The sequence below is a fragment of the Gopherus evgoodei genome, chromosome 1 (genome assembly GCF_007399415.2).
Source record: "Gopherus evgoodei ecotype Sinaloan lineage chromosome 1, rGopEvg1_v1.p, whole genome shotgun sequence".
NCBI lineage: Eukaryota > Metazoa > Chordata > Testudines > Testudinidae > Gopherus > Gopherus evgoodei.
The window spans coordinates 117,979,767-118,004,979 of NC_044322.1; the positions used below are offsets into that span (position 1 = coordinate 117,979,767).

General features: G+C 44.1%; 2 protein-coding genes across 2 annotated transcripts in view; one reads left to right on the forward strand and one right to left on the reverse strand.

The window, feature by feature from the left end:
* The window catches only part of PDCL3 (phosducin like 3), a 16,680-nt gene extending 15,298 nt beyond the window's left edge, over positions 1 to 1,382 (reverse strand). The window contains exon 1 of the mRNA XM_030570273.1: positions 1,255 to 1,382. Coding sequence (XP_030426133.1) covers positions 1,255 to 1,260 — 6 coding nt within the window. The 5' untranslated portion in view covers positions 1,261 to 1,382. The remainder of the gene's footprint in view (positions 1 to 1,254) is intronic.
* On the forward strand, positions 1,157 to 18,858 carry LOC115655123 (histone H2A-beta, sperm-like). Its single transcript, XM_030570285.1, has 2 exons — positions 1,157 to 1,318; positions 18,289 to 18,858. Exon 2 carries the CDS (start codon positions 18,290 to 18,292, stop codon positions 18,725 to 18,727), a length of 438 nt encoding a protein of 145 aa, XP_030426145.1. The 5' UTR covers positions 1,157 to 1,318; position 18,289; the 3' UTR covers positions 18,728 to 18,858.
* The last annotated feature ends 6,355 nt before the right edge of the window (positions 18,859 to 25,213 follow it).

Sequence of the window (25,213 nt, forward strand, 5' to 3'; positions counted from 1 at the left end):
AATTCATGGTGGCTAAGTCCATAAATGGCTATTAGCCAGGATGGGTAAGGAATGGTGTCCCTAGCCTCTGTTTGTCAGAGGATGGAGATGGATGGCAAGAGAGTGATCAGTTGATCATTGCCTGTTAGGTTCACTCCCTCTGGGGCACCTTGCATTGGCCACTGTCGGTAGACAGATACTAGGCTAGCTGGACCTGGTCTGACCCGGTATGGCCGTTCTTATGTTCTAAGTCACCGTTTACACATTAATACCTTTTAGGGCTGTATGGTGAATGAGCACAGACACCACTGTGTCTGCCACTCCCCCACCCCCCTTATTGTAAAACACTCAGAACAAATATCATAGGACTGTTTGGAGTAAGACCACTGGTAACTCAATACAATTAGGCTTTATTTTGAGGCAGTATTTTAATTTTTCACTTGTAATAAATATGACTGTGGTCAGGCTGAGCTAAGGGCCTAGTAGAATTGTCCCCCCTCCCCCTTCCCTCTTCTCCCCCTCTCTTCAGCCCAGAGCCTGGGAAGTGTGTTTTGATGGAGTTGAAGTTTCCTGCAGTGTTGCTGTAGCTGTGTGGGTACCAGGATATGGGAGACAAGGGAGGTGACGTCATCTATTTTATTGCCCCAACTTTTGTTGGCGAAAGAGACGCCTGGGAGCCACTCAGTGCTGTTCTTAGGGGCGGCTCCAAAGCCTGTCTCTCCCCAACAGAAGTTGGTCCAATAGCAGACGTCCCCGCACCCACCTTGTCTCTTGAAGTGTCCTGTCCTGGCGCTTTGGTGGCTCGTGTGGGAGCCCAGCCCCAATGCTGCAGGCCCCCCCGGGGGCTATTCGCAATGCAAGACGCGCGCGCCCTGAGCAGGCGGAAGGGGATCGCGGCGGAGGCTTTTCCCCCTTGCAAAGAGCATCCCCCATGCAACGTTGTAACCCGAGACCCAGGAAGGGCAAAGCGAGCCCGCAGCGCGCTCCTTATGTGGCTATGGCCGGCCAGCCAGCACTACCCCCCCAAGTCCCGCAGCGCGGCTAGCGGAGCGGCTCCTCCTTGCAGCCCCCAGACAGCGCACAGCGGCGCCCTGCCCGCGGGAGGCCCCGAGCCAGCGCCGAGCGGAGCAGGCCTCTTACGGGCCGAGCTGCATCTGGGGCCCGGAGACGCCGATCGCAGCCAGGGGCAGCCGGAACCAGCCCGCAGCGCGGGGGCTTTGCGAGCCCTGCCGGCGGCCTCCCGGGAATCTCCCCACGGCGCTCGCGGCTCCTCACCTGCATTTTGTCCCCGACGCAGCAGCAGCAGCAGCAGCAGCGCCTCTCTGGGGCCGGCCACACGGCAAGTTCCCCCCGCTACGCGCAGCGCCCACGTGCCGCTCCTCCGCCTGCCAGGCCCCCGGAGCAGGAACTGTGTAACGCGGCGGGAGCGGCGACTTCCGGGGTAGCCTTGTAAGGCCAGACTGGGGCTAATCCCCCTCTTCGCATTCGCACCCTGGGGAGCTGTGTCCTCTGCGGCTGGCGGAGAGGGGGCGCTGGCCATAGGGAGCGGGGATCCAGCCAGAATCAAGGATTTCATAAAGTCCCTTTTCAGAGTGGGAGCCTGTTAGTCTGTATCAGCAAAAACAAGGGGGAGTCCTGGTACCTTAGAGACTACCCCTGCTACACAATCCCCAGCTTTGTGTGCAGGTGGTGGAGTCCCCCATGGTGCGCCAGAGGCCGGTCTTGGCGGGAGTCACCAGGGCCAGAGAGCTCCTGGACTACGACCGGGGAGACTGGCTGGATCCCCTGACGCTCGCTCAGCGCATGGGGCTCTCCAGACCTCGTACTCCCCAGCGCGTACTTCAGGAGGTGAAGGCCACTTTACTGCCTGCTGCTCAGGCTTACCTCGACCGGGTGCTGCGAGAGGGCACGCCCCGCCCACCCTCCACCCCAGGCCCCGTGGACATTTTTATCGGACCCCTGCCCCGTGGACCCAATTGGCCCCCTCACCCTTTCACTGTCAGCCGGCTGCATGATCTGCAGCCAGTTCTGTTCCAGACCGCGCCACGGAAACATCTGTACACGCTCGTGCTCCATACCCTTCACTACCTCACCCTCGCGTCCTGCCCCGATACCAAATGGCGGGACCTCCTGCCACCTCTCAAGAGTGAGCAGCCCCGGTGGGCCAGCTTGTACTCTGCCCTGGTCCCGAGGCCCGCCGGGGATCTCAGTTGGCGGCTCCTTCACGGGGCCGTGAGCACGGGCGTGTACTTGGCGCGGTTCACCCCTGTCCCTAGCACCTGCCCTTTCTGTGGTGAGAAGGAGACCTCGGCGCACATTTATTTGGAGTGCGCCAGGTTGCAGCCCCTGTTCCGGCTCCTCTTGCATATTTTCTTGCGTTTTTGGTTGCACTTTTCCCCTCACCTTTTTATCTACACGCTTCCCATCCGTGGCCCCACGAAGTCGCGGGATCTCCTTCTCAACCTCCTCTTGGCCCTGGCCAAACTGGCCATCTACAACACCAGGGAGTGGAGGTTGGCCGAAGGGATTTCCTGCGACTGTAGGGCCTATTTCGGTTCCTCCGTCTATTCATGCATCCGGGCAGAGTTCCTCTGGGCGGCGTCCACTGGCTCCCTTGACGCCTTCGAGGAGCAGTGAGCGTTGTCCAGGGTTCTCTGCTTGGTGTCCTCATCAGATTCCCTTCGTTTAGCCCTATGACCTCACTCCCGATCCTGTTTTTTCATTAGTTGCCCCCCGTAATTACTTGGTGTCCCAGACCTGTGGGTCCTACCCTTAGGCTGGGGAGAGGTCCTTTAGAAGTGGGCAGGCGCCCACCTCCGCTGGATGCCAATAGGACCTTAGAGACTAACATTTATTTGAGCGTAAGCTTTCGTGGGGTTTAGCCCACGAAAGCTTATGCTCAAATAAATGTATTAGTCTCTAAGGGTATGTCTACGGGATTATTCCGATTTTACGTAAACCGGTTTTGTAAAACAGCTTGTATAAAGTCGAGTGCACGCGGCCACACTAAGCACATTAATTCGGTGGTGTGCGTCCACGTACCGAGGCTAGCGTCGATTTCCGGAGCATTGCACTGTGGGTAGCTATCCCATCGCTATCCCATAGTTCCCGCAGTCTCCCCCGCCCTTTGGAATTCTGGGTTGAGGTCCCAATGCATGATGGTGCAAAAACAGTGTCGCGGATGATTCTGGGTAAATATCGTCACTCATTCCTTCCTCCATGAAAGCAACGGCTATCATAGCATTCCTTCTCAGATCTGAACCTTAGAGTTCAGAAAATGAGATACTAGCACCTGAATCCTCTAAGCTTAATTACCAGCTTAGATCTGATAGCACTGCCACCACCCAAAAATATAGTGTTTTGGGGCACTCTGACCTCCCCAACCTTCCCTGAGGACCCCAAGAACCCAGATCCCTTGGGTTCTTAAAACAAGGGAGAAATAAACCATCCCCCCCACCTTTCCCCCTCTCAGAATTTCCCTCCCTGGGCTATCCTGAGAGATACTGATCCAACCTCTAAATCACCATACAGAGAAGCATCTCCCTTCCCTTCCACAAAGAGGCAAACAGATTCAAGGAAAACAGAGAGAGATTCTATCTCTCCCCCTCCCGTCTCCCCCACCCATCCTGGTGAGTTATCCCAATCCCCTGGAATAAAATAAGGGAGACAAGAAAAAAAATCAATCAGGTTCTCTAAAAAGAAACCTTTTAATAAAAGAAAGGAAAAAGTAAAGAATTATCTCTATAACTTCAAGATGTAAATATTACAGGGTCCTATAGCTTACAGACACCAGAAAGAGACTTTCCCCCCAGTACCAATACAAATCAAAATATTCCCAGCAACTATACATATAAATGTTAACCAGCCAGATCCACAATTGCAAATAGAGTAAAACAATCAAAAAGTCTAAACTGCCTGTTTTTACTTACTATCTGAAAAGAAACTTAGAGAGCCTGTAGTAATGTCTGGTCTCTCTCAGACCCTCCGAGAGAAGAACAGACAACGGACAAAGAACACACACAAAAGCTGCCCTCCACTCAAATTTAAAAGTATCTTGTCTTCTGATTGGTCTTCTGGTCAGGTGTCCAGTTCCCTGCTTGTAACCCTTTACAGGTAGAAGGGACATTAACCCTTAACAATCTGTTTATGACAACGGCAGACAATCATTTTGTGCCCTTTTTCCCTGGATTGCCCTGGCAGACGCCATAGCATGGCAACCATGGATCCCATTTTGCCTTTTGTCACTGTCACCATATGTGTACTGGATGCCGCTGACAGAGGCGATACTGCAGCGCTACACAGCAGCATTCATTTGCCTTTGCAAGGTAGCAGAGACGGTTACCAGTTGTTCTGTACCATCTGCTGTGCCATTGTAAATTGGCGATGAGATGACAGTTATCAGTCGTTCTGTAGCGTCTGCTGCTGTCATGGATGCTCCTGGCTGGCCTTAGCTGAGATCGGCTGGGGGTGCAAAGACAAAAACGGGAATGACTCCCTGAATCAATCCCTCCTTTATGGTTTATCTAAAAATAGAGTCAGTCCTGCCTAGAATATGGGGCAAGTGTACTAGAGAACCAGTGTATCAGACAACCAGAGAGCACAGCCGCTCCATGTCAGATCCCACAGAAATGATGAGCTGCATACTATTCTAGAGGGTGCCCCTGCAACAACCCCACCCGTTGATTCCCTTCTCCCCCAACCTTTCTAGGCTGCTGTGGCAGTGTCCCTCATTTGTGTGATGAAGTAATAAAGAATGCAGGAATAAGAAACACTGACTTTTTAGTGAGATAAAATGAGGGGGAGGCAGCCTCCAGCTGCTATGATAGTCCAGGCAATACAGAATCTTTTCTTTAGACATGAAACGGGGGGTGCTGATGGAACTCATCCCCCAGTTGCTATGATGAGGACAGTTACCAGCTGTTCTGTACCATCTACCAGGAATGACCGGGAGTCATTCCTATTTTTACCCAGGCGCCCCTGGCAAACCTCACCTGAGGCCAGCCAGGAGCACTCGCGGGCTGATGATGACGATAGATAGCAGTCATATTGTACAGTCTGCCACCGGGGAGGGGAGGAGAGAGGGGAAAGGATGCTGCTATTCATTGCCGCAGCACCGCATCTACCAGCAGCATGCAGTAGACATAGGGTGACATATAAAAAAGTCAAGAAACAATTTTTTTCCCTTTCACCGGGAGGAAGGGGGGGGTAAATTGACGACATATACCCTGAAATACCCCGGACAATGTGTTTAACCCTACAGGCATTGGGAGCTCAGCCGAGAATGCAAATGATTTTCGGAGACTGCGGGGACTGTGGGATAGCTGGAGTCCTCAGTCCCCCCTCCCTCCTTCCATGAGCGTCCATTTGATTCTTTGGCTTTCCGTTACGCTTGTCATACAGCACTGTGCTGTGGCCTCTATCTATCATAGCCTGGAGATTTTTTCAAATGCTTTGGCATTTCATCTTCTGTAACGGAGCTCTGATAGAACAGATTTGTCTCCCCATATAGTGATCAGATCCAGTATCTCCCGTACGGTCCATGCTGGAGCTCTTTCTGGATTTGGGACTGCATCGCCACCTGTGCTGATCAGAGCTTCACGCTGGGCAAACAGGAAATGAAATTCAAAAGTTCGCGGGGCTTTTCCTGTTTATCTGGCCAGTGCATCCGAGTTCGGATAGCTGTCCAGAGCAGTCACAATGGTGCACTGTGGGATACCACCTGGAGGCCAATACCGTCGATTGGCGGCCACACTAACCCTAATCCGATATGGTAATACCAATTTCAGCGCTACTCCTCTTGTCGGGGAGGAGTACAGAAACCAGTTTAAAGAGCCCTGTATATCGATATAAAGGGCCTCGTTGTGTGGACGGATGCAGCGTTAAATCGGTTTAACGCTGCTAAAATCGGTTTAAATGCGTAGTGTGGACCAGGCCTAAGGTGCCACAAGTATTCCTCTTTCTAGTTTCCCTTGTAACTCTAGTGTTATGTGTGAAGTGGTCTCCTCACACAGCAGAGCTCAGGGCCCTTCTCACAGGCCTGGATGAAGTGGCTCCTGCTAGAGAATGCCAAACATATCCTGGCTCTGAGACAGTAACCCTCTCTAGGTATTTGACTGATTTCACTCAGAGTGCTATGGAATGGAGATCCTAGGCTGTCAGTATTCAAATGTCCTTTGAATTTATCAAAATCTCAATTCAAAAAGTGTTGGAGAAAACCTGGGGGAATTATCTGCTAGCCCTCCCCTTCACAGATAAAGAGGAATTGATCACAGAACTAAGAATTACAGTTTGTTTAGGTGCAAGTGATCATTTGAGTACATTTGTTATGTGCAAACAGAATCAAGTCCAAACCAGTAACTTCACTTGCTTTTAAACGGGCTTGTTTTGCAAAATCAGAAACAATTAGGTGTTGAATCCGCTGGGGGAAAGTTTTCACGTTTTTTTGCTTAACTGTCTAGTTGAGAATTTTTTAATAACAGTAGACCAGCCTGGCTAGGAAGGGAAGTGAAAGCAACTATAAAAGATTTATATAAAAATAAATGAAGAATAAATGTAAACTAGAAGGTAGGAAGTATAGAAAATTGATAAGGGTAACAAAAAGACAAGGAGAAATCTGTGACCAGCAGCATGAAAGACCATAAAAAGGAGTTTTTAAAGTATGTCAAGAACAAAAACAATCTTTGTGCTAGTATTTAAAATGATCTTGGGACCTATAGGCCTGTATCAGACTGTCGTCAGCCTTGGGCAAAATAATGGAATAACTGATATGGGAGTCATTTAATAAAGAGCTAAAGGAGGGTAATATAATAATGCTCATCAACATGATTTTTGGAAAACAGGCCTTGTCAGACTAACTTGGTTGTTGTTTTTTTTAAGAGATTAGAAGTTTGATTTAAAAAGATAATACTGTTAATGTAAAATACCTAGACTTCTGTAAGGCATTTGACTGGTAGAATAGAACATCTGGATTAATAATCCAGAGTGATATCAAATCAGCATGGGACCCATTAAATTGATTAAAATTAAAAATAGCAAGTACACAGATTCAACATATCAAAGACTTTAACATGAAGATTTGAGCTTTTCCTAGCTGGTAAAATGTAGGGTTATGTTTCCACAACCTTCCCATGTAGTAAACACACAGACCCCAATTCTGCAAATACTTATGCATGCGAGCAACTAAAAGACCATAATAACTTTGATACTTGAACTAAGCAGGAGAGGAAAAACACATTGACAACTCAAAGTTTAAAATAATAGACCCCTAAATTTTAATACCAGAGGAAACTAATTGTGATCATCTACTCTGACATCCTGCATAACGCAGGACGTTATTTTATTAATTCCTGTTTCAAGTCCAATAGCAGTGGGTAGAACTAGAGCATATCTTTTAGAAAGATAGACACCTTGATCTAAAAATTTCCAGTGATTATGAATTCACCATGACCTTTGGTAAGTTGTTCCGCTGGTTAATTATCCTCACTGTTAAAATATGTATACACCTTTTATATAGTCAGAATGTGTCTAGTTTCAATTTCTAGTCACTGGATCATTTATACCTTTTGCTTTGTTTCTAGTGGGGTCCTGCAGGGGTTGGTTCTTGACCCTACCAGATTTAACCTTTTTATCAATAACTTGGAAAAAACATACATCATTGCAGATAAAGTTTGCAGATGGCACAAAGATTGGGACAATAGTAAATAAGTGAAGTACTGGGAACAGGCAAACACTTTACATTTCAGTACAGCTGAATATAAGTTACATACATCTAGGAACAAAGAATGAAGTAGGCTGTGCTTACAGAATGAGGGTCTCTATTGTGGGAAGCAGTGACTCTGAAAAAGACTTGGGGATCATAGTGGATAATCATCTGAACATGAGCTCCCAGTATCACTCTGGTCAAAAGGGCTAATGTGATATATAAATGGGGATATTGAGCAGGTGTAGAGAGGTTAGATTATCTCTGAATGTGTCACTGGTGCAGCCACTGCTGAAATACTGTGTACAGTGCCCAGAATTCAAGAAGGATGTTAAAAAGTTTGGAAGGGTTCAGAGAAGAGCCACTTGAATGACTGAAAGACTGGAAAGCCTTAAAGTGAGAGACTCAAGGAGCTCAATCAATTTAGCTTAACAGAGAGAAGGTTAAGGACTGACGATCATATGCTGTAAGTACCACATGGGGAAAGGAAATTTAATAAGAGGACTTATCAGTCTATCAGACAAGAGGTATAAATGATAAATCTAGGAGTTTATTATTTTAAACTTTGAGTTGTCAATGTGTATTTCCTCTCCTGCTTAGTTCAAGTATCAAAGTTTTTATGGTCTTTTAGTTGCTCGCCTGCATAAGTGTTTGCAGGATTGGAGTCTGTGTGTTTACTATATGGGAATGTTGTGGAACATAACCCTACATTTTACCAGCTAGGAAAAGCTCAAATTTTCATGTTAAAGTCTTTGATAACAAGTTGAATCTGTGTACTTGTTATTTATCTTACAGGAAAAATGCTAAATGTGGAAATGTTGAAAATATACCAAAAGGAATTATCAAAAATTTCCAGTTTAAAATAAAAACAAGAATGTTCCAATTAAATAAAGAACCTCAAATGCGAGATTTTGTAGCACTGCTTTGCCTCCCTCTACTACTGATTCTTTCTGTAACAATAAACGCAATCAAATCAAGGATAAGGCTGCAGTCTTGCGGCTGTATGTAGAGGGGTGGGCTCCCTGTTCCAGTGCAAAACTCATTGTTTTCCATTGGGCTTCACGTGAGAATAGAGGTTTACTCACACAGATGTATCTGATGATAAAATAACTTCAGGGTACTAAGGCACAGATTCTGCAAATGTTTCTTCACATGCTTAACTGTACTCTTATTGTCCCCAATCCTGCAACTGGCTATGCACAGACATACGTCTCTGGGGTTCCATATGAGTTCAAAGATCCATCTCTTCAAAACTGGTTGCAGGATCAGGGCCATCAGTTGTCTTGACTTCAGAGGAATCACTCACGTGAATAAAACTATACACACATTCGCAGGATTGGTGCCTTAGATTGTATGCTCTTTGGGAAAAGGACCATCTTTTTCTTATGTTTTCATGTGTGCTCAGCACAGGGAGGCCTTCAAGGCTCTGCCATGATAAAATAATAAATAGTAATATGCATATTACCAAACATGCATGTAATGATATGCCTTTGATATGCTGAAGCTCCATAGAACAGCACCTGCTGGTTCATTTATATTTAAGAATCTGGCAATATTTTTGTTGAAAACTTAATTTTAAAATATTAATTTCAGACGCACTTTGCATTCCAGAAAATAGTACTTTTTATCAAATTGTATGAAAATGTATCTGACCCTTTGTAAGTTACAGCATGGATAAAACATTTTGATCTTCCCCCCCAGAACTGATGGCAAGCACCCTGGCACCCCTCTCCTAGTTATTGAAACCCTGTGTTTTTCTATATATCTAAAGTATTCCTAAAGCGATGATCACTTTGGTACCTAAGTGCCATGCACATTAATGAAAACAGTAGCATTAAAGTTTACCCATAAAGATTTTATTTTTCACCTTTCTCCTTAGAAAGGGGAAATGTAAGTGTTTGGTTTTGGAGATTTTATAGTTATTGATGCCTGCTATTCAGGGTGGAGGAGAACTTTTCAAAAAGCCAACTCTTTACATTTGGATCTAAACCTTCCACCCACTGACAACAGTGCCTGAGTTGTACAGCTACCAGCTTCTTCCAGTCCTCAGTTGTATTGAGCCAAAAGGCTGTGGTTTACTGTAGTCAATGGAAAATTGTCCCCTATCTTCCAGCCATAGGTGCTGGCTCTGCCTTCAGTTTATTGGGCCCAGACAGGGTCCTTTGTTGGCCCTCATGTCAGGAGCAGGGAAATACTATTTATTGAAGAGGCAAAATGAGTAATCTGACTGGAGCCAGTCTAATGCAATAGACAGTTAGGAAACTTGGCATATGGAGAGCATAAAAGAGTTTGCTGGGACAGATGAGAAGGAGTCCTGTGGTCTAGCTGCTGTATTTTTTCCTCATCCCAGCTTGGAAATGGGTCAACACCTACTGGATGGAGACAGCGGTCCTTGACCAGGTGCAACCACAAAGTAAATGGATTGCAAGCTGGTAAAGTGATCAGTAATGGAGGAAAAACAAAACCTGGGCCATTATCATGGTTTCATTTCTCCTTTTATTTGTTCTGTGAAATGACTACTCATTCCAAAATCCAGCAATCAATACCTTAAAGGCTTTCCAGTCAGGCCTTTATAGCTGAAGACTTACACCCTGTCATAAACAGATGGTTAACAGTTAATGCCTCTTTTACCTGTAAAGGGTTAAAAAGTTCACTTAGCCTAGCAAACACCTGACCAGAGGAACCAATGGGGGAACAAGATGTTTAAAAAGGAAGGAGGGAAGTTTTTCCTTTGTTTAGAGTTTCAGTTTCAGCAGAAGTGAAAAAGATCAAGGAACCAGCCTCTTAGAGTAGTAAGTTTTAGAAAGGAATAAATAGGTTTATGTTTATTTCTTTGTAACCTGTCTTACGCAGTTAGAGGTAGAATCAAATTGGGTATTTGGGTATTATTTTGTGTAACTAAATTTTTGCCCAGGAGAACATCCTCTGTGTTTTGAATCTGTTTGTGAGAGTAGCTGGTATGCTAATGTCTCCCAGAGGGTTTTCTTTTACCTTTCTTTTCTTTAATTAAAAGCCTTTTTCTTAATACCTGATGGATTTTTCCTTGTTTTTCGATCCCTGGGGATTGGATCTGGACTCACCAGGGATTGGTGGGGGAAAGGAGGGCGGATGGTTAATTTCTCCTTGTTTTAAGGTCCAAGGGGTTTGGATCTGTGTTCATCAGGGAATTGGTGAAGTCCCTCAAAACTACCCAGGGAAAAAGTAGTGCTTGGGGGATGGTGGCAGCGATACCAGATCTAAGCTGGTAATTAAGCTTAGAAGTGTCCATGCAGGTCCTCACATCTGTACCCTAAAGTTCAGAGTGGGGAAGGAACCTTGACACACTCGATGTCTGGGGATGTCCAATCACATGCTGTGAGAGGGTGGAATAGTCAATCATGGCTGGTGGTTGTATTTTGCACTGGTCCAGATGGAAATAAACAACACAGGTTGTACCAACTGAAACATGTGCAAATCTGTGTGTACACACTTAGGCCAGCTTTGTTCTGATATAAATGTGTGTCTACACAGGGGAACAGATTATTTTAAACCACACTTTTAGTTAAACAGATGCAACTTCATGCTTAGATCAGGCTTAAGTAGCATGGAAGGCAAGTTTGATAATATCAGAGCAGAGTGTTTGATATCATTTCTGATGCATGGGCTGTTCTATAGTAGGTCAAGGAGGCTGTTTACAATATCCTTTTTTATATTTGATTCCCACCAACCCTACTTTTGTTTTGCTACTGTAACTACAGTAAGAGGCCCAGAACCTTTGATTCAGATATAAATCAGGAAGAATCCCCACTGAAATCAATTAAGTTAGAGCAAAATCAGGCCACCCATTTCTCTGGATTTTCAGCTCCTAGTTTGGAAGTGCCAGGACCATCCTTCATTGGAACAGGTAATACCTTGCTGCTTTTAACAGTGGGCAACATTATATGCCAGTGGCACTGCCCACAGCCTCTCTGATAGGCTCTCTCTATGTAATGTGGCCTGAGAAATGTAGATACAGATAAGCCTCCAACCTCCCAGACACCTGCCTCAAATTAGTAATAACTACCTGATGACTGGTTTCCTAGATTAGATACACAATGGGAGCAGAAGTTCTTACACAGTTGCCAGCCTACTCAACCCAAAAGTTTGCACTGCAATAATAGGCTTCTGTTATTCTATAAAACTCTCCTACTAAGGAGAGCTGAGTATACACTGCAATCAGGGCTTAAATTCTCAGAGTATTTCCCGGAGCATTGGGACTCAGGGCTTCAGCTCTGGGGGATGGGGGGTACTGGGGCTTGGGGCTTCAGCCCTGCGGGTTTGAAAATATTTACTGGAGCTCTGCTCCAGACAGCTCCAGCTGAGTTTAAGCCCTGCCTGCAGTACAGAATAGATAGTGAGGTCAGTCAGGCTAGCCCTGTTCCTAGTATAAATTGCTTCAGTAGCATTAAAGAGCGAAGTTCATATTGTTTAAAAGCTGCAAGCTTAAACACTTTCCTGGGAAAATGATACTGAATTAATGGGCAGGAGAACAGAATCAGATAGTAGATTGGAATTAAGTTTATTTGAACAGTTAAAAAACCCACACATTAAGATAATCAGTCTGAATATTTAGCAGCAATTTGCGCACACAACACATTGATTAACAACATTAACATGTTGATGAAGAACTGGAGACGAGTAGGAAACGTACATTTTCTCTGGGTCAGTCATTACTGGATTCTTCCTGGGAAGGAACAGCTTTCTTTCTGTTGAAGGATCTTTAGGAGTTCTCTGGGGAAGAAGCTGAGCAAAACTCCACCCCGTGCAATGGTCACATCTGCAAATAGCCTGTTCAGCGCTTTATCGTTCCTCCTGGCCACATGGATGTGTCGTTGTAAAATCTTGACTCTTGTTTTCACAGACAGCATTTCCTGACAGTTCCAGTATTTCAGCAGTCAGATATTCCAGCACAGCCGCCAGGTAGACCAGAACACCAGCACCTATTCTTTCAGCATAGTTCCCTCTTTTGAGAAGCCAGTGGACGCAACCCACTGGGAATTGTAGACCAGCTCTTGAAGACTTTGTTTTCCTTTTAAGTACAGTTTTTCAGTTGGTCTTTTTGCCAGTTGATGACATTTTTACGCAGCTGGGTGGGGGGTTGGTGAAATCTCATCATTCAAAGCATCATGCCCATAAGATTTACATTTTTGATAAAAGTTCAGTAGTAGAAAAAACTAGTAAAAATCCCAGTCAGTAGCTTTACAATTTTTCTTCACTGATAGACTGCTGTAGTTATACATAGCACTAGATAAATACCAATCTGTCAGAGAGAATGATTTTTGGACCTTGGCATTCTAATGTTCTGCTTGTGCACTCCATCCGCCATAGCTCATCTGTATGAGCCACAGTGATTTTTTTGGTCAGGGTGTGGTAAGTGGATGGTTTGGGGTCAAGGTGTCAATGGTAGTGGACAACAGTTGATTATACTGTGGCACTAACTCAGTGGCACCTTGGCCTTGTACTTGTGTAGCTTCTTCTCTTAAGGTGAGTTGGAAACCTAGAGAGTTCAGGAGTAGAGCTGGCTAAAATACTTTCCCAATGAAATGTTTTTCTACTTAATTTTTCCATGGGAATGTTTGACAAAATGGTTTTATTAAAAGCATTTTTATGTTGTCATTTCAAAACAACTTTTCTTTTAAAAATTGAAATTGAACATTTCAATTGACCCAAAATATTTTTTCGAAAAAATATATTTGTTTTGCAAGAAATTCAGAAATTTTGTTTTCATTCCAATTTAGAACAAAACCAAATTTCAGGATTTCACATGAAACAGAAATTCTGAGTTTCTGAATTCTAGCTCTGTTCAGGTGCAGGCCAGTTGCTCACTACTTTGATGGAAAAGCTCTGCTCTCTGCCTGGAGACCAGGAGAGTGGTAAATTGATAATGTCTCCATTATCCAGTCTTAGGTTGAAGTTCTGTAGGACTAGGTGATATAGAAAAATAAATAAATACATAAACAACTCTCAGACTGTCAGAACCAAAACTTTTAATGGAAACATCAGTTTCAACCAGCCTTTTTGGGAAGGTTTCTCAGATCCAGAATGGAGTGTTTCTGGCCCAAACTAGGAAGAGAAAGCGAGAAACTCTACAACAGCCCAGTGTTTAGGGTACTTATCTGTGGTGTAGGAGACTTAGGTTCAGGTGTCTGCGCTGAGTCATACATAATAGGGACTTAAACCTGAAGTTCCACATCCCCAACTGAGAGCCCTAATCATTGAGTGATTGGCTATTCTGGTGGGGTGGGGGGTCTATTTTTTTGGCAAAAAGTTTTGAAAGGTCTCATTTTTGTTCTGATGGAGAACAAAAACAATTCCAAAACATCAATATTTTTCACAAAACAGAATGGTTCTCCAGCCAGCTCTATATACACAAGTACTTAAAAGTAGGTCAGTAATTATTTAATTATATTGACTGTTCAGTGTAGGGGATATATTAGCAACATACCACATTTAATCATTCTGACATGTCACTAGCTCCATTTTTATGGAGATATTTACACAGGTCTAGTGCTACAGAGAAGTATCACTTCCCAAAGCATCTCCTGCCTTTCTTGTTAGCAATAACAGCTTAGACCTGTCATAAGCTTATAACAGAGCTAGTCTGAGAATTGAACTGTTTTTTCCCATGTTGGTCTAGCATCTGATTCTCTTAGTTGCCCCTACATTCAAGAACTCTAGCACACTCTTCCCTGCTCACCATCACCATCTGAGTGCCTATCCAACGCCTAAGGCCTAGCACAGCCTTGAAACCAGGAGAAAAGGGGCAGAGAAACATCTTACCAGCAGGAGTGATTATAGACCTTTCACAAAAAATGGCTGGGTGAAGAGGCCTCCCTTTTAACCTTTAGCCCAGTGGTTGAGGTTCTCATTTGGGCTGTGAGAACCCCCTGGTTCAATTCCCCTCTCTGTCTAACAAGGGGAACATATCTATCATCTCTCAGTTAAGTTGGACTATGGGGCAGTCTGCTGTGGGGGTGGCAGCAGGGGGTATTCCCTCACTCTTGTTGAAACCATTCCACTTTTTTGGAGAAAAGACAAAATAAGAATGACTTTATAGTCCAGTGTTAGGGTACACATCGGAGTGGGAGTCAATTCCCTGTTCAAATCCCTTTTCAGCTAGCAGAGGGAGAATAGAACTGCAGTCTTCCATATCTTGTGAGTACCCTCATCATAGAGTCATAGGACTGGAAGGGACCTCGAGAGGTCTTCTAGACCAGTGCCCTGCACTCATGGCAGGACTAAGTATTATCTCAGGGATTGGCAACCTTTGGCATGCAGCCCCCTAGGGGTAAGCACCCTAGCGGGCTGGGTTGGTTTGTTTACCTGCTATGTCCACAGGTTCAGCCGATTGTGGCTCCTACTGGCTACAGTTCACTGCTCCAGGCCAATGGGGGCTGCTGGAAGCAGTGCAGGCCGAGTGACATACTGACCGCCACTTCCAGGAGCTCCCATTGGCCTGGAGCAGCAAACCACAGCCAGTGGGAGCCGCGATCGGCCGGACCTGCAGATGGAGCAGGTAAACAAACTGGCCCAGCCCCACAGGGGCTTTCCCTACACAAGCGACGTCCCAAGTTTGGGGAACACCGAACTAGACCATCCCTGACAGGTGTTTGTCTAACCTGCTCTTAACCTCCAGTGATGGAGGTTGTGGAATCTCCCTAGGAATTTATTCCAGTGCTTAACCAGCCTGACAATTAGGAAGTTTCTCCCTAATCCCCAATCTAACCCCCACCCATCCTTGCTGCAATTTAAGCCAGTAGCCTCTGAGGATAGTACAAGAAGCAAAATCACTGGGTTAATGATTTTAAGGGAGGCTTATGTTTTGTCCACACTATCTGTCTTTTTTTTTGTGGTCTGAGGCAGGTACCCTACCTCATTCTCATAGGCCCTGTGTAAAGACAGGCACCTCCTTCCAGCCTTGACTTAAATGCCAAACTCTGTGAGGGGTGGGGATGAGGACACACTCCTATCATCAGCATCTGCCATAATCTATCATAGGCTGCTGCCTTCTTACTGTGCTCATGTTTGCAGATCCTGTACAATGCTTCAAGAGAGACAGGTGCCAAGGAATGGGGAGCATAGTGTCAGAGAAAAACTTAGTTCTCACTTTTTGGTTGGGTGCAGCAGAGTCAGATACTTTATTTTCTCTACAATTGCATAGGTGGAGGGAGTGCCCTAAGACACAGGGTTTCCCCAGTCCTAGGCAGATCTCTGTACAGGTAAACAATTACAGTAAGCATTTATACTTTGTTACATACAATAATAAGCAACAGCTGCATTTTGTTTATACATAGGCCATCTTGATATCTTTTTTTCTCACTTCTATGTAGTCGCCAATCTACATTCCTCATTATGGACACAAGGTCACAAGAACTTCTCACAGTTCTTTCCCATTCACCTCACGCAATCCTTGCTTCTACAAGTCTCACGTTATTAGGGTTACAGCTAGCCTGACTCTTGCTCACAGAGGTGACTGTTTGCATTGAAATCCCTGTCAGTTCTTGCTCTGCTTCCACAATAGGGACCCAAATCAAGCTTTGTAGATCCCATGATTTTTAAGGTGCCTAAAAATGAAGCATTGCAACATCCAAGCCCCTTTATGCATCCAGCTTAGAGAGCATAGGTATGCAGCCTGACCTGCAGTTTTAATAGCTGTAATGGCAAGTCAGACAAATGGATTTGCTGGAATTTCTAATAATAGTTGAAATTAATACTATAAGAAATCACCAAACACCAATTTAACCATAAATTCCTTTATTAAAACCAAAGGCCAAATAGTACTTTATGCAGTTGGTCTAAACATGCCTAAATAATAAGCAATGTATTGCATCCAAACAATAACAAAACATTTTATAAGCATTTGATCAAGGTACTTACAAAGAGGCTAAACATTAGGGTGCTGAGACCTATGTTAATCACCTTCAGCAGTGTCAATAGCAATGGACTCTTTAAGATTTTTCTTTACACCCTTTAACAAACAAGTGGTCTCACTGCCAATTTATTGACTTCCTCTAAAAACCAATTTCCAGTCTTAATTCAGATAAGATAAAAGAAACTTCCTGCACCTCTCAGGTGTTTGTAATAGATTTCTTGCTTTCACCCATAATAAAGTTGACTAGTTTGGGAGTGTAGGGGTGAATGACTCATCAATAATCCAGGTGGTCAGCTGATCTAGAATAAAAGCTGCTAATAAGATGGCTACTGCTGAGAAGTTAAAAAGAAGGCAGTTAGCTTCTACTTAAAGAAGAGTTTACTGGCTATAGCTGCTTACAAACTTGGGATAGGATAAAGTAAAGTTTATTGAAGGTAATGGGATATTTGTCTTGATTTTTAGTTAAGGTATATACCTGAAAGGTGAAGGTATTGTATTTCAGAGAAAGCATTGTTTTGGGGGGAAAAACAGCAACACTGGGTATTAGTAGATGTGTGTAATGTAGAACTTATGGCTGTAGTTCATATTTAGGATTTTTCTTGACTCTATATGCAACTACATAGGGCTGTTTAATTGGCCTTACTGTTTCTTCTTGGCCTGATAGATAGATATCTCCCTTGAGATCTCCTCACACAACTCTGAATCCTAGACAAGATCAGTTTGTTTTCATACTGTACTCTGCCTTTCACCAGTACTACACAGAAGAGTTTTAATGTCTCTGTTTTAAGTTGATGACCTCTGAACTCTAATATCCTGCAGTAACTGTGGGTGAAAATTAGTTACTATCTATTGAGAAGGTTAAAAACTGTGACAAGTAATACCTACTGATGCTTGTGGTTTGAGAGAAATAAAAGTCTGACCATCTCATCACTTCTTACTCTACTATTTTATGTTGTGGAATCCACTATCTTCTACTTTAGGGTCCTTGAAGGTATTTGTTTTACTTTTATTTATTTTATTTTTAAATAAAACAGCCTTAGGGAGCCTAATGGAATCTTCCTTTAGCAGAAAAATCCCCCATGAAACACCCACTGTCCTGTGAAAAAACTACTGTGATCACTTTAAGAATTGCTTAAGAAACTGTTATAGGAATTCTTGGCACTCAAAAGTGGCTGGTAAGACCCAACTTGTGTCCCTTAAGAATAGGCTTGGTTGCTCTGAAGCAGAAAATAAGCTTAAAGATGATACATCTGTATAGGAGAGCCAAATATTCCTCTGCTATTTTCTGAGGTTTTTAAAAAAAATGTGCTCCTGTGCAGTACAAACAGAGTGGCACATATGCCTTCTCTTGGCAAGGGGAACCAAAATTGTTCTAGAAAAGTGGTTTCTGGGTAGACTATTCTTGATTAGATTCCTTGCTAACTTAAGGCAGGCATGGGAGAAAATGATTCACCAAATTTAAACAAAACCTGTTGTATGAGAGCTGGCTTAAAGAGAATTACTGGTTGTGAGCTGTATTTCAAGCTGAAGAAATTATTAGGGAATTCCCTAAGGGGGGTTTTGGGGGGAGGGGCTCTCGTGAGTTTATGAATAAATATACCCTGCCACACCTAGATTTAACCTTGCTAACACTTTGGTTGTTCTTATATAGCTGTAGCTCAAGCACTCGAATGCTGTCACAAAGTCCTAACATAGTTCTGCTTCTCTGGTTTGATATTAGAATGTCTGGACGTGGAAAGAAAAATGTGGTGGCTGCAATACCTACAGTTCTATTAAGAAAAACAAAGTCAGCCAAGGCTGGTCTGCAATTCCCAGTGGGTCGTGTCCACCGGCTTCTCAAAAGAGGGAACTATGCTGAGAGAATAGGTGCTGGCGCTCCAGTTTACCTGGCAGCCGTGCTGGAATATCTAACTGCTGAGATATTGGAACTGTCAGGAAATGCTGCCCGTGAAAACAAGAAAAGCAGGATTGGGCCACGACACATCCAGTTGGCTGTGAGGAATGACGAAGAGTTGAACAAGTTGTTTGCTGATGTGACCATTGCTGAAGGAGGAGTTATGCCCAACATCCTTTCCCAGCTTCTTCCCAAGAAAACTCTTAAAGATCCTTTACCAAGAGGGGATGCTACTGCTTCCCAGGAAGAATCCAGTAACCACTGACTTACTCCTACCTTTCCTTTGACTCATGTTTATCAATGCTCTATATGTACTAACACTGCTAAATATTACTCAGGGTGATGGTTTTAATGTTTGTGTCTTTTAGATGTTTGTAATAAACTTTCTAGAATTCAGCAGTTGACTCGATCTACTTTTTCCCTTCAATGAGAGGGGAGAATGAACACTTTCTCCAGGAAAAGTTTAGCTTGCAGCTCTTAAACGTGCTTCTCTAGCACTTTCAAAGCAAGCATGCTCAGAGGAGAGCTAGCCTGCCCTCAGACCTTGTGTTAGACTCCAAGGTCTAATTAAATCTCCTCCAAAAAGAGTAGCGGGAGAGCACAGATTCTTTGCACCTATGGATATAATGAAGGTGAGAGGACTCTGTACTGGTGGGGATGGAGGGAAATGGAAGACCTCTGCATTTACGTGCTAAAAACATCCATCTTCATATATAAACTTGTAATGGAGGAGTTGAGTCCAGTATCGTCAATGGTCATGCACATTGTAGAGTGAATTTATTATGCCCTGATCAGCTAAAAGCCATTGATTTTGTGTGTGGGTTTTTTGGAATGGATCAGCAATGGATAGCTCTCTCTGCCTCTTCAGAGACACTGTCTAGAAAGGTATGATGGTGAATTAAATTTAAGCTCTGTAATAGTGTCACTCCTTTCTTACTGCCTTTTGACAGTTGACATCCATTGCAGTGCTCTGTACTCAAATATGGGGTGACTCCTGCCATAGGTATGTTTTAGCTATTTTGGGGTAGATCACTTTCTTCCTTCAACCACCACCAGTTAGTCAGGATAGCAAGCTCCCGGCCATGTTTGGCCTTTCCTTACATTTAAGGTATTCATCATGCAGCCGAGAGTCTTTCCTCTGGGCCACAGAGGTCAGTTGTGATGCTGCTCTAGCTGGATTTTCCCACTTAGCCAGTACAGACTTTACCCAGGACTTAGACTGTCACATCAAACCTAAAACTCTCTGGTTTGAATGGAAGCTGTGTAGTGTAGTGGACTAAGGCTTAGTGTGCTTTTATCCTGTGACTGCACAGGTGGTAACAGGTTACTCCATCTTAAATTGTCCATTAGCAAATATTCTATCTGTTCCACCTTTCATTTGGCTGTGATATTCTGAGTACCTTTCCCAGACTGGAAGAAGAGCTCTGTTTTGAAAGCTTGTGTGTGTATGTCTCTCTCTCACCAACAGAGGTTGGTCCAATAAAAGATATCGCCTCAGTCACCTTGTCTCTCTCATTAGCTAAGCTAGTCAGGCATGCAGCCTGTGCTCTGGATGTCCCTAAATCTCCAACTGGCAGAAGCTGAGGCTGGACAACAGGGGCTGGATCACTTGAAATTGCTCTCTTCTCACTTCCTCTGAAGCACCTGGCACTGGCCACCATCAGAAGACAAGAGGCTGGGCTTGAGGGACCTTTGGTCTGACCCCCTATGGCTCTTTTGTTATTGATTTACAGAAGTGGGATGAGTGAGAAAAGAGAAACTTATGCTTGTTTCATGTAATTCATGCTGGTAATAGCATGAGGTCTATGCTCTTTCCCTAGAGTGACCATATGTCCTGTTTTGGCCAGGACAGCCCCTTAAGCCCTGTCCTGGATGCCCTGTCTCTTTGGGCAAAACTGGGCATTTGCCTGTCCTTGTCAACCAATCATCAAATGCACTTTTTTCCCCAAAAAGTGGGGGCGGGGGGGAGGGGTCAGAGGTGAGGCAACACCTGCCCTACATGGGAGGGAGGACTCAGGAGAGCAGCTCAGGCTGGGCCAGAGCCATATGGGCTGGTGGCAGGAGGTCTTGGACCAGCCCCATGTCCAGAGGTAGAGAAGGGCCTTGGGCAGGTGGAAGAGGGGGCTTAGGCCAGCCCCATGCATGGGCTGGAGGGTGGCTCACAGTGGAGGGGCCTCAGGTTGGCCCTGTGTGGTGTCCTGTTTTCCCTTAGTGCAACCATAGTTTCCCAATCTTCTCTCCACGTCCTGCACAGATTGACTTCTGTGGCTTTAGAATAACAAGGATCTCTAGCTGGTAAGCAGACAGGCTAAGGCTGGCTAAATATTTCACCTATCTCCTTTCTGATGAGAAAAAGCTTTTTGAAAAATAATACAAGAAGATTCACATTTTCCTTTAAACTCAGACAAATTTTGAATTAAAATGAAACTTCCCTACCCACTCTTTTTGAGGGGCTGGGGCAGGAAAGAGTTAAAAACTAACGCCTTTTTGTTTTGAAAGTGTTGTGTGGAAAAAAAATAACTCACTCCATTGCTAACATCCTCAGGCAGCCCTGGGAGAAAGTGACTCGCTAAATTCTAGCTGTGGGTTTGCTCTCAGACTCCTGCAGAGGGTGGCATCAGTTAGATTATCCACTTAACTTTAATTTCCTTTTTCTAAAAAAAGATCCTAAGTCTGGCTCAATGGAGATGTAGGTAGCACATATGAGGGAAAAGGAAGCTGTGCCCCTGGCTAACTACCTCCCTTCACAAGTATACATTGGACTGAGAGAGTGTAGCAGCAACCCCTCTTTGGGGTGTGGCAGGTGGGTGAAGGTGTAAGAGGGCTGAAGTGATTTTTTTTTTTTTTTTTAAGATGAGAAGAGGAGTGTGTGTGTGACATTCCCCTGCTGTTATCTGGACTGGTGATCTGCTAGGTCGCTCTAATCCTTGACTCTGTGAGCCAGCCTTGCTCTGCTGTAAGAATCCCCACTCTTGGGCTGTTCACATACAGCCTAATATGTAAGTTGCTCCTTGGATTGTGCAATTGACTGACACTAGCCAGTACCTCCAGTCCCAGTCACAACCTTTGGCACCTCCATCTTGCAGTATCCAGTTATTTCTGCTGAACGCTGCAAGGTTATAGGAGTTCATCAATTTTAAGAAGGAAATTAGTATGTACCAAGTTTGTTATCCTAAGGGGAGTTTCTGAGATGCTTCAAACCAAATGCAGTGCTTCAGATAGAATAAATAAATGTATTAACTATATAGATCTTAAGTGATGATAAGTCAAAGCATAAGTCAGATTTGGTCAAATGAAATAAAAGCAAAATGTATTCTAAGCTAATCTTAACACTTTCAGTGCCCATGCAAACTTAAATGTGTCTCACCACAGGCTGGCTGGTTGCCCTTCAGCCAGGCTCTTCCCCTTTGATCAGTGCTTGGTGATGATGGCTGTAGATGGAGGTGAAAGAGCATGGCAAATATTTCTCTTCGATCATGTTCTTTCTTCCCTTGTGGCTTTACCCTCCCTGCCCTGCAGCATCAGATGAGCATTACCTCATCACAGTCCCAAAATGACCAAAGGAAGGGAGGTGACTCACCTGAGTGTCCAGTAGATCATTTGTTGTTGCCTGGGCCAATGTCCTTTGTTTCTGTGAGGCTGGTCTGGGTTTGTCCCATCCATACCCTGAGGAGGTGTGAACTGCTCCTCTGCTCTAGGAGAGTTTTTGCCTGGGCTTGCTTTAAGCCATGAGAACACATTTTCAGCCTCATAACTCTGTACATGAAATTACAACCTATAACGTTACCATAACAATTCTCAGTACATCATGAGCCTTCTAAAAATACCCAGCATGACAAACTTTGCATTAGATACCACACAATCATATTATAAGGATGAACGTGGGGGGTGTAGAGTGTTCCCATGGGATACAGAACATCACAGTGTGCTGGTACCAAAGGGAGGCAAAAACACTTCTGAAAGACAGAACTTCAGACATCGGAACGCTCTGGGGCAGAGACTGGTTTGGCCTTGTGAAATGAAAACGTGACTGGAGCAAAACCACACAGGTGTTGGTTTTATCCCTGTAAATGAAGAGGAAATTTTAGGGAAGGAGCAGAGACAATTAAGAGAAATTAGTGCTAAACCTCAGTTGCAATAGGTATGGAGGGGAGAAAATAAAATTTATAAAGGTCTTGTGTAATGGACAGAGAATAGATTTGTGGGTATTTTACCTAGGCCCAATAATAAGGGATAGCTCAGTGGTTTGAGCACTGGCCTCCTAAACCCAGAGTTGTGAGTTCAATTCTTGAGGGGGCCATTTGGGGATCTGGGGCAAAAATGCATCAGGTGTGGTACTTAGTCCTGCTAGTGAAGGCAGGGGGCTGGACTTGATGACCTTTCAAGGTCCCCTCCAGCTCTCTGAGATATACACCTATCTCCATATAAGGACTTACAATAACAGTAGCAAAGGGTGACCTCATTACATGAGTGTAAATCCAGAGGAAGTGAGATCAGAATAGGCCTAAGACCTAGATTGCCTTGTAAAGTATGTTATGTAAAAATACTAAAGAAAACAAGTTGTTTTCTGTGAGGTAGTCTTGGGAGGGTATTTGTGGATGAGGATACTACAAAAACAATCTTTGTGTTTATAACACCACTTGCTCATCCACTTGTAATGTGTTCAGATCATGTTTGTCTAATTTCATTTCTTGAGCCAGAAGTTTTATGTTCCTCTATCTGTACAGTCCCAACACACTAATCATGTTGTACTAATAAGTACATCCCACCTAAGATCCCAGAATAGACCATCAGTTTGATTCATAGTCTCCTACCAGGAGTAAATCAGTTAATGCCAAATCCTGCAGTCCTTACCCAGTGAAATCCTGCTGAATTTGGTCTTTAGTGATTACACTGAGAAGAGTGCACAGCATTTTGCTAGTTTTCTGTTCATGTGTTCAACTTGCATTGGCTGCCTGCTGAAGGGGCCTAAAAGGAGGGAGATGACTTCTAGCACTGGTAAATCCCAGTGACTCTGAGTTTGTGGAAAATCAGCGTCACCCTGAGGAATGCACTGCTCAGGGCACTTCCTCACTCGGTAAAATGATAGAGTAACATTTATTTTCCCCTTCTGGTTTAGTTATAGCAAGAGAGGTTCCCTTATTTTGATAAAAATACTTATTTTGCAATGAACTGTTTGAATTCATATAATTAACCTCTTAAAACCATTTATTGCAGCTAACTTAATGTTTGCCAGTTCATCTTCACAATGACAGTAGTGCAGGAAGCCCTCATTATGGCTGTTTCTGTGAGCTCTCCCTGGAGCCCAGTGTTCAGCTGGTCAGCTCTCAGTTACCGAAGTTATCTTCCCACACTGGAAGAAGACCCAATACTAGAGAGACAAGACCTCACCCACCTTGTCTCTCTAATATCCTGGGACCGACATGGCTACAACTACATTGCATGCAACAAAAGACCCAATATGTCATAAGTCATGACTACATATATATATTCATATGAAAATCATAGCCTCCATGACTGACAGACATGTAACTGGGCAGAGATTTCTAAGGCCTTAAGTCTTCAAATTGCACTGTGTTGTTGGGACGCGGTCTGCCTAGGCTTGGCTATCTTAAAGGAATATGGTATAGGTCACTCATTCCAATCTGTGCCTGGCTGTGAGTGAGAGTAGCTACCTACAGGCATCTAGACATGTCTGTGCAAATTAACTATGCAAATTAACATTTTTATGTTAATAGATATTCACAAACATTTTTAAAAAGTCAACTCTTGTGGAAACACTAAACTATCCCTGAGTTTGTTGAGGAAGTAAATAAAGGTTCTTAATTTGGAAGCCATTAGGTATGTTCTAGAAACTTTTAAAATCATTTCTAGTACTTAGCATTCATATAGCACTTTCTATCTGAAGAGCTCAAAGCCCTTTGTAAAATATCAGCCAATCAGAGCTCAGAACAACCTCACGAGGTAGAGTAATAATATATTATACTCGTTGTACAAAATAGGAAAAATGGGACACAAAGCAGTTAAGACCCAGATCTACAAAAGGTACAGGTGCCTCAACAACCGTTTGAGGAACCTAAATCCAAGTTTTAGGTTCCACCGCAAGCCACAAAACTCCCCTCCAGCTACCGCTGATCCCTGTACATGCCCAATATTTACTTGGTGCCTATATTTTCACTGGCAAAGTTCCCTAGGCATCTACCTCTGCCTCTAGGCATGTGCCCTGCTGCCTGTCTCCTGCCTAAGCCATTCACAAACTGGATGGAGATAGGAGGGCTGCCTGACCCAGTAGTTGTGCTCAGATGCCACCTACAGGATCAGGACCCCTTCAAAATATAGCCAGAGAAGGCATTGCTCCCCTTGCAAACCTTATAACTTTTACCCCAGTGGTTAATGCACTCACCTGGTATACAGGAAACCCAGCGTCAATTTTCCCCTCTCCCTGATGGGGAGCAAGGTTTTGAATAGGGGTCTTCCATCTTTCAGGAGAGCATTCTAACCACTGAGTTATCAGATACTCTGATGGTGAGGGGAAGCCCTCAGTATCTCCTCTTGGAACTGTCCCACCATGTATAAATATTTAAAAAGTCATTGGAGGAGAGGGAGTGAGGGAAAAATAAATGACACTATAACCTGATGGCTAAGGCACCTCTGGAGGCAGAGAGACCCAGAATGTAGTGCAGCTGCTCCAAACACTCTTTAATTATTTATATGAAGTGGAACAGCTGCAACAGCAGAGACTGAGGGAGCC

Bases quoted from the DNA above. Each gene is read 5' to 3' on its own strand.
- LOC115655123 (XM_030570285.1), top strand. From the start codon at position 18,290: ATGTCTGGACGTGGAAAGAAAAATGTGGTGGCTGCAATACCTACAGTT.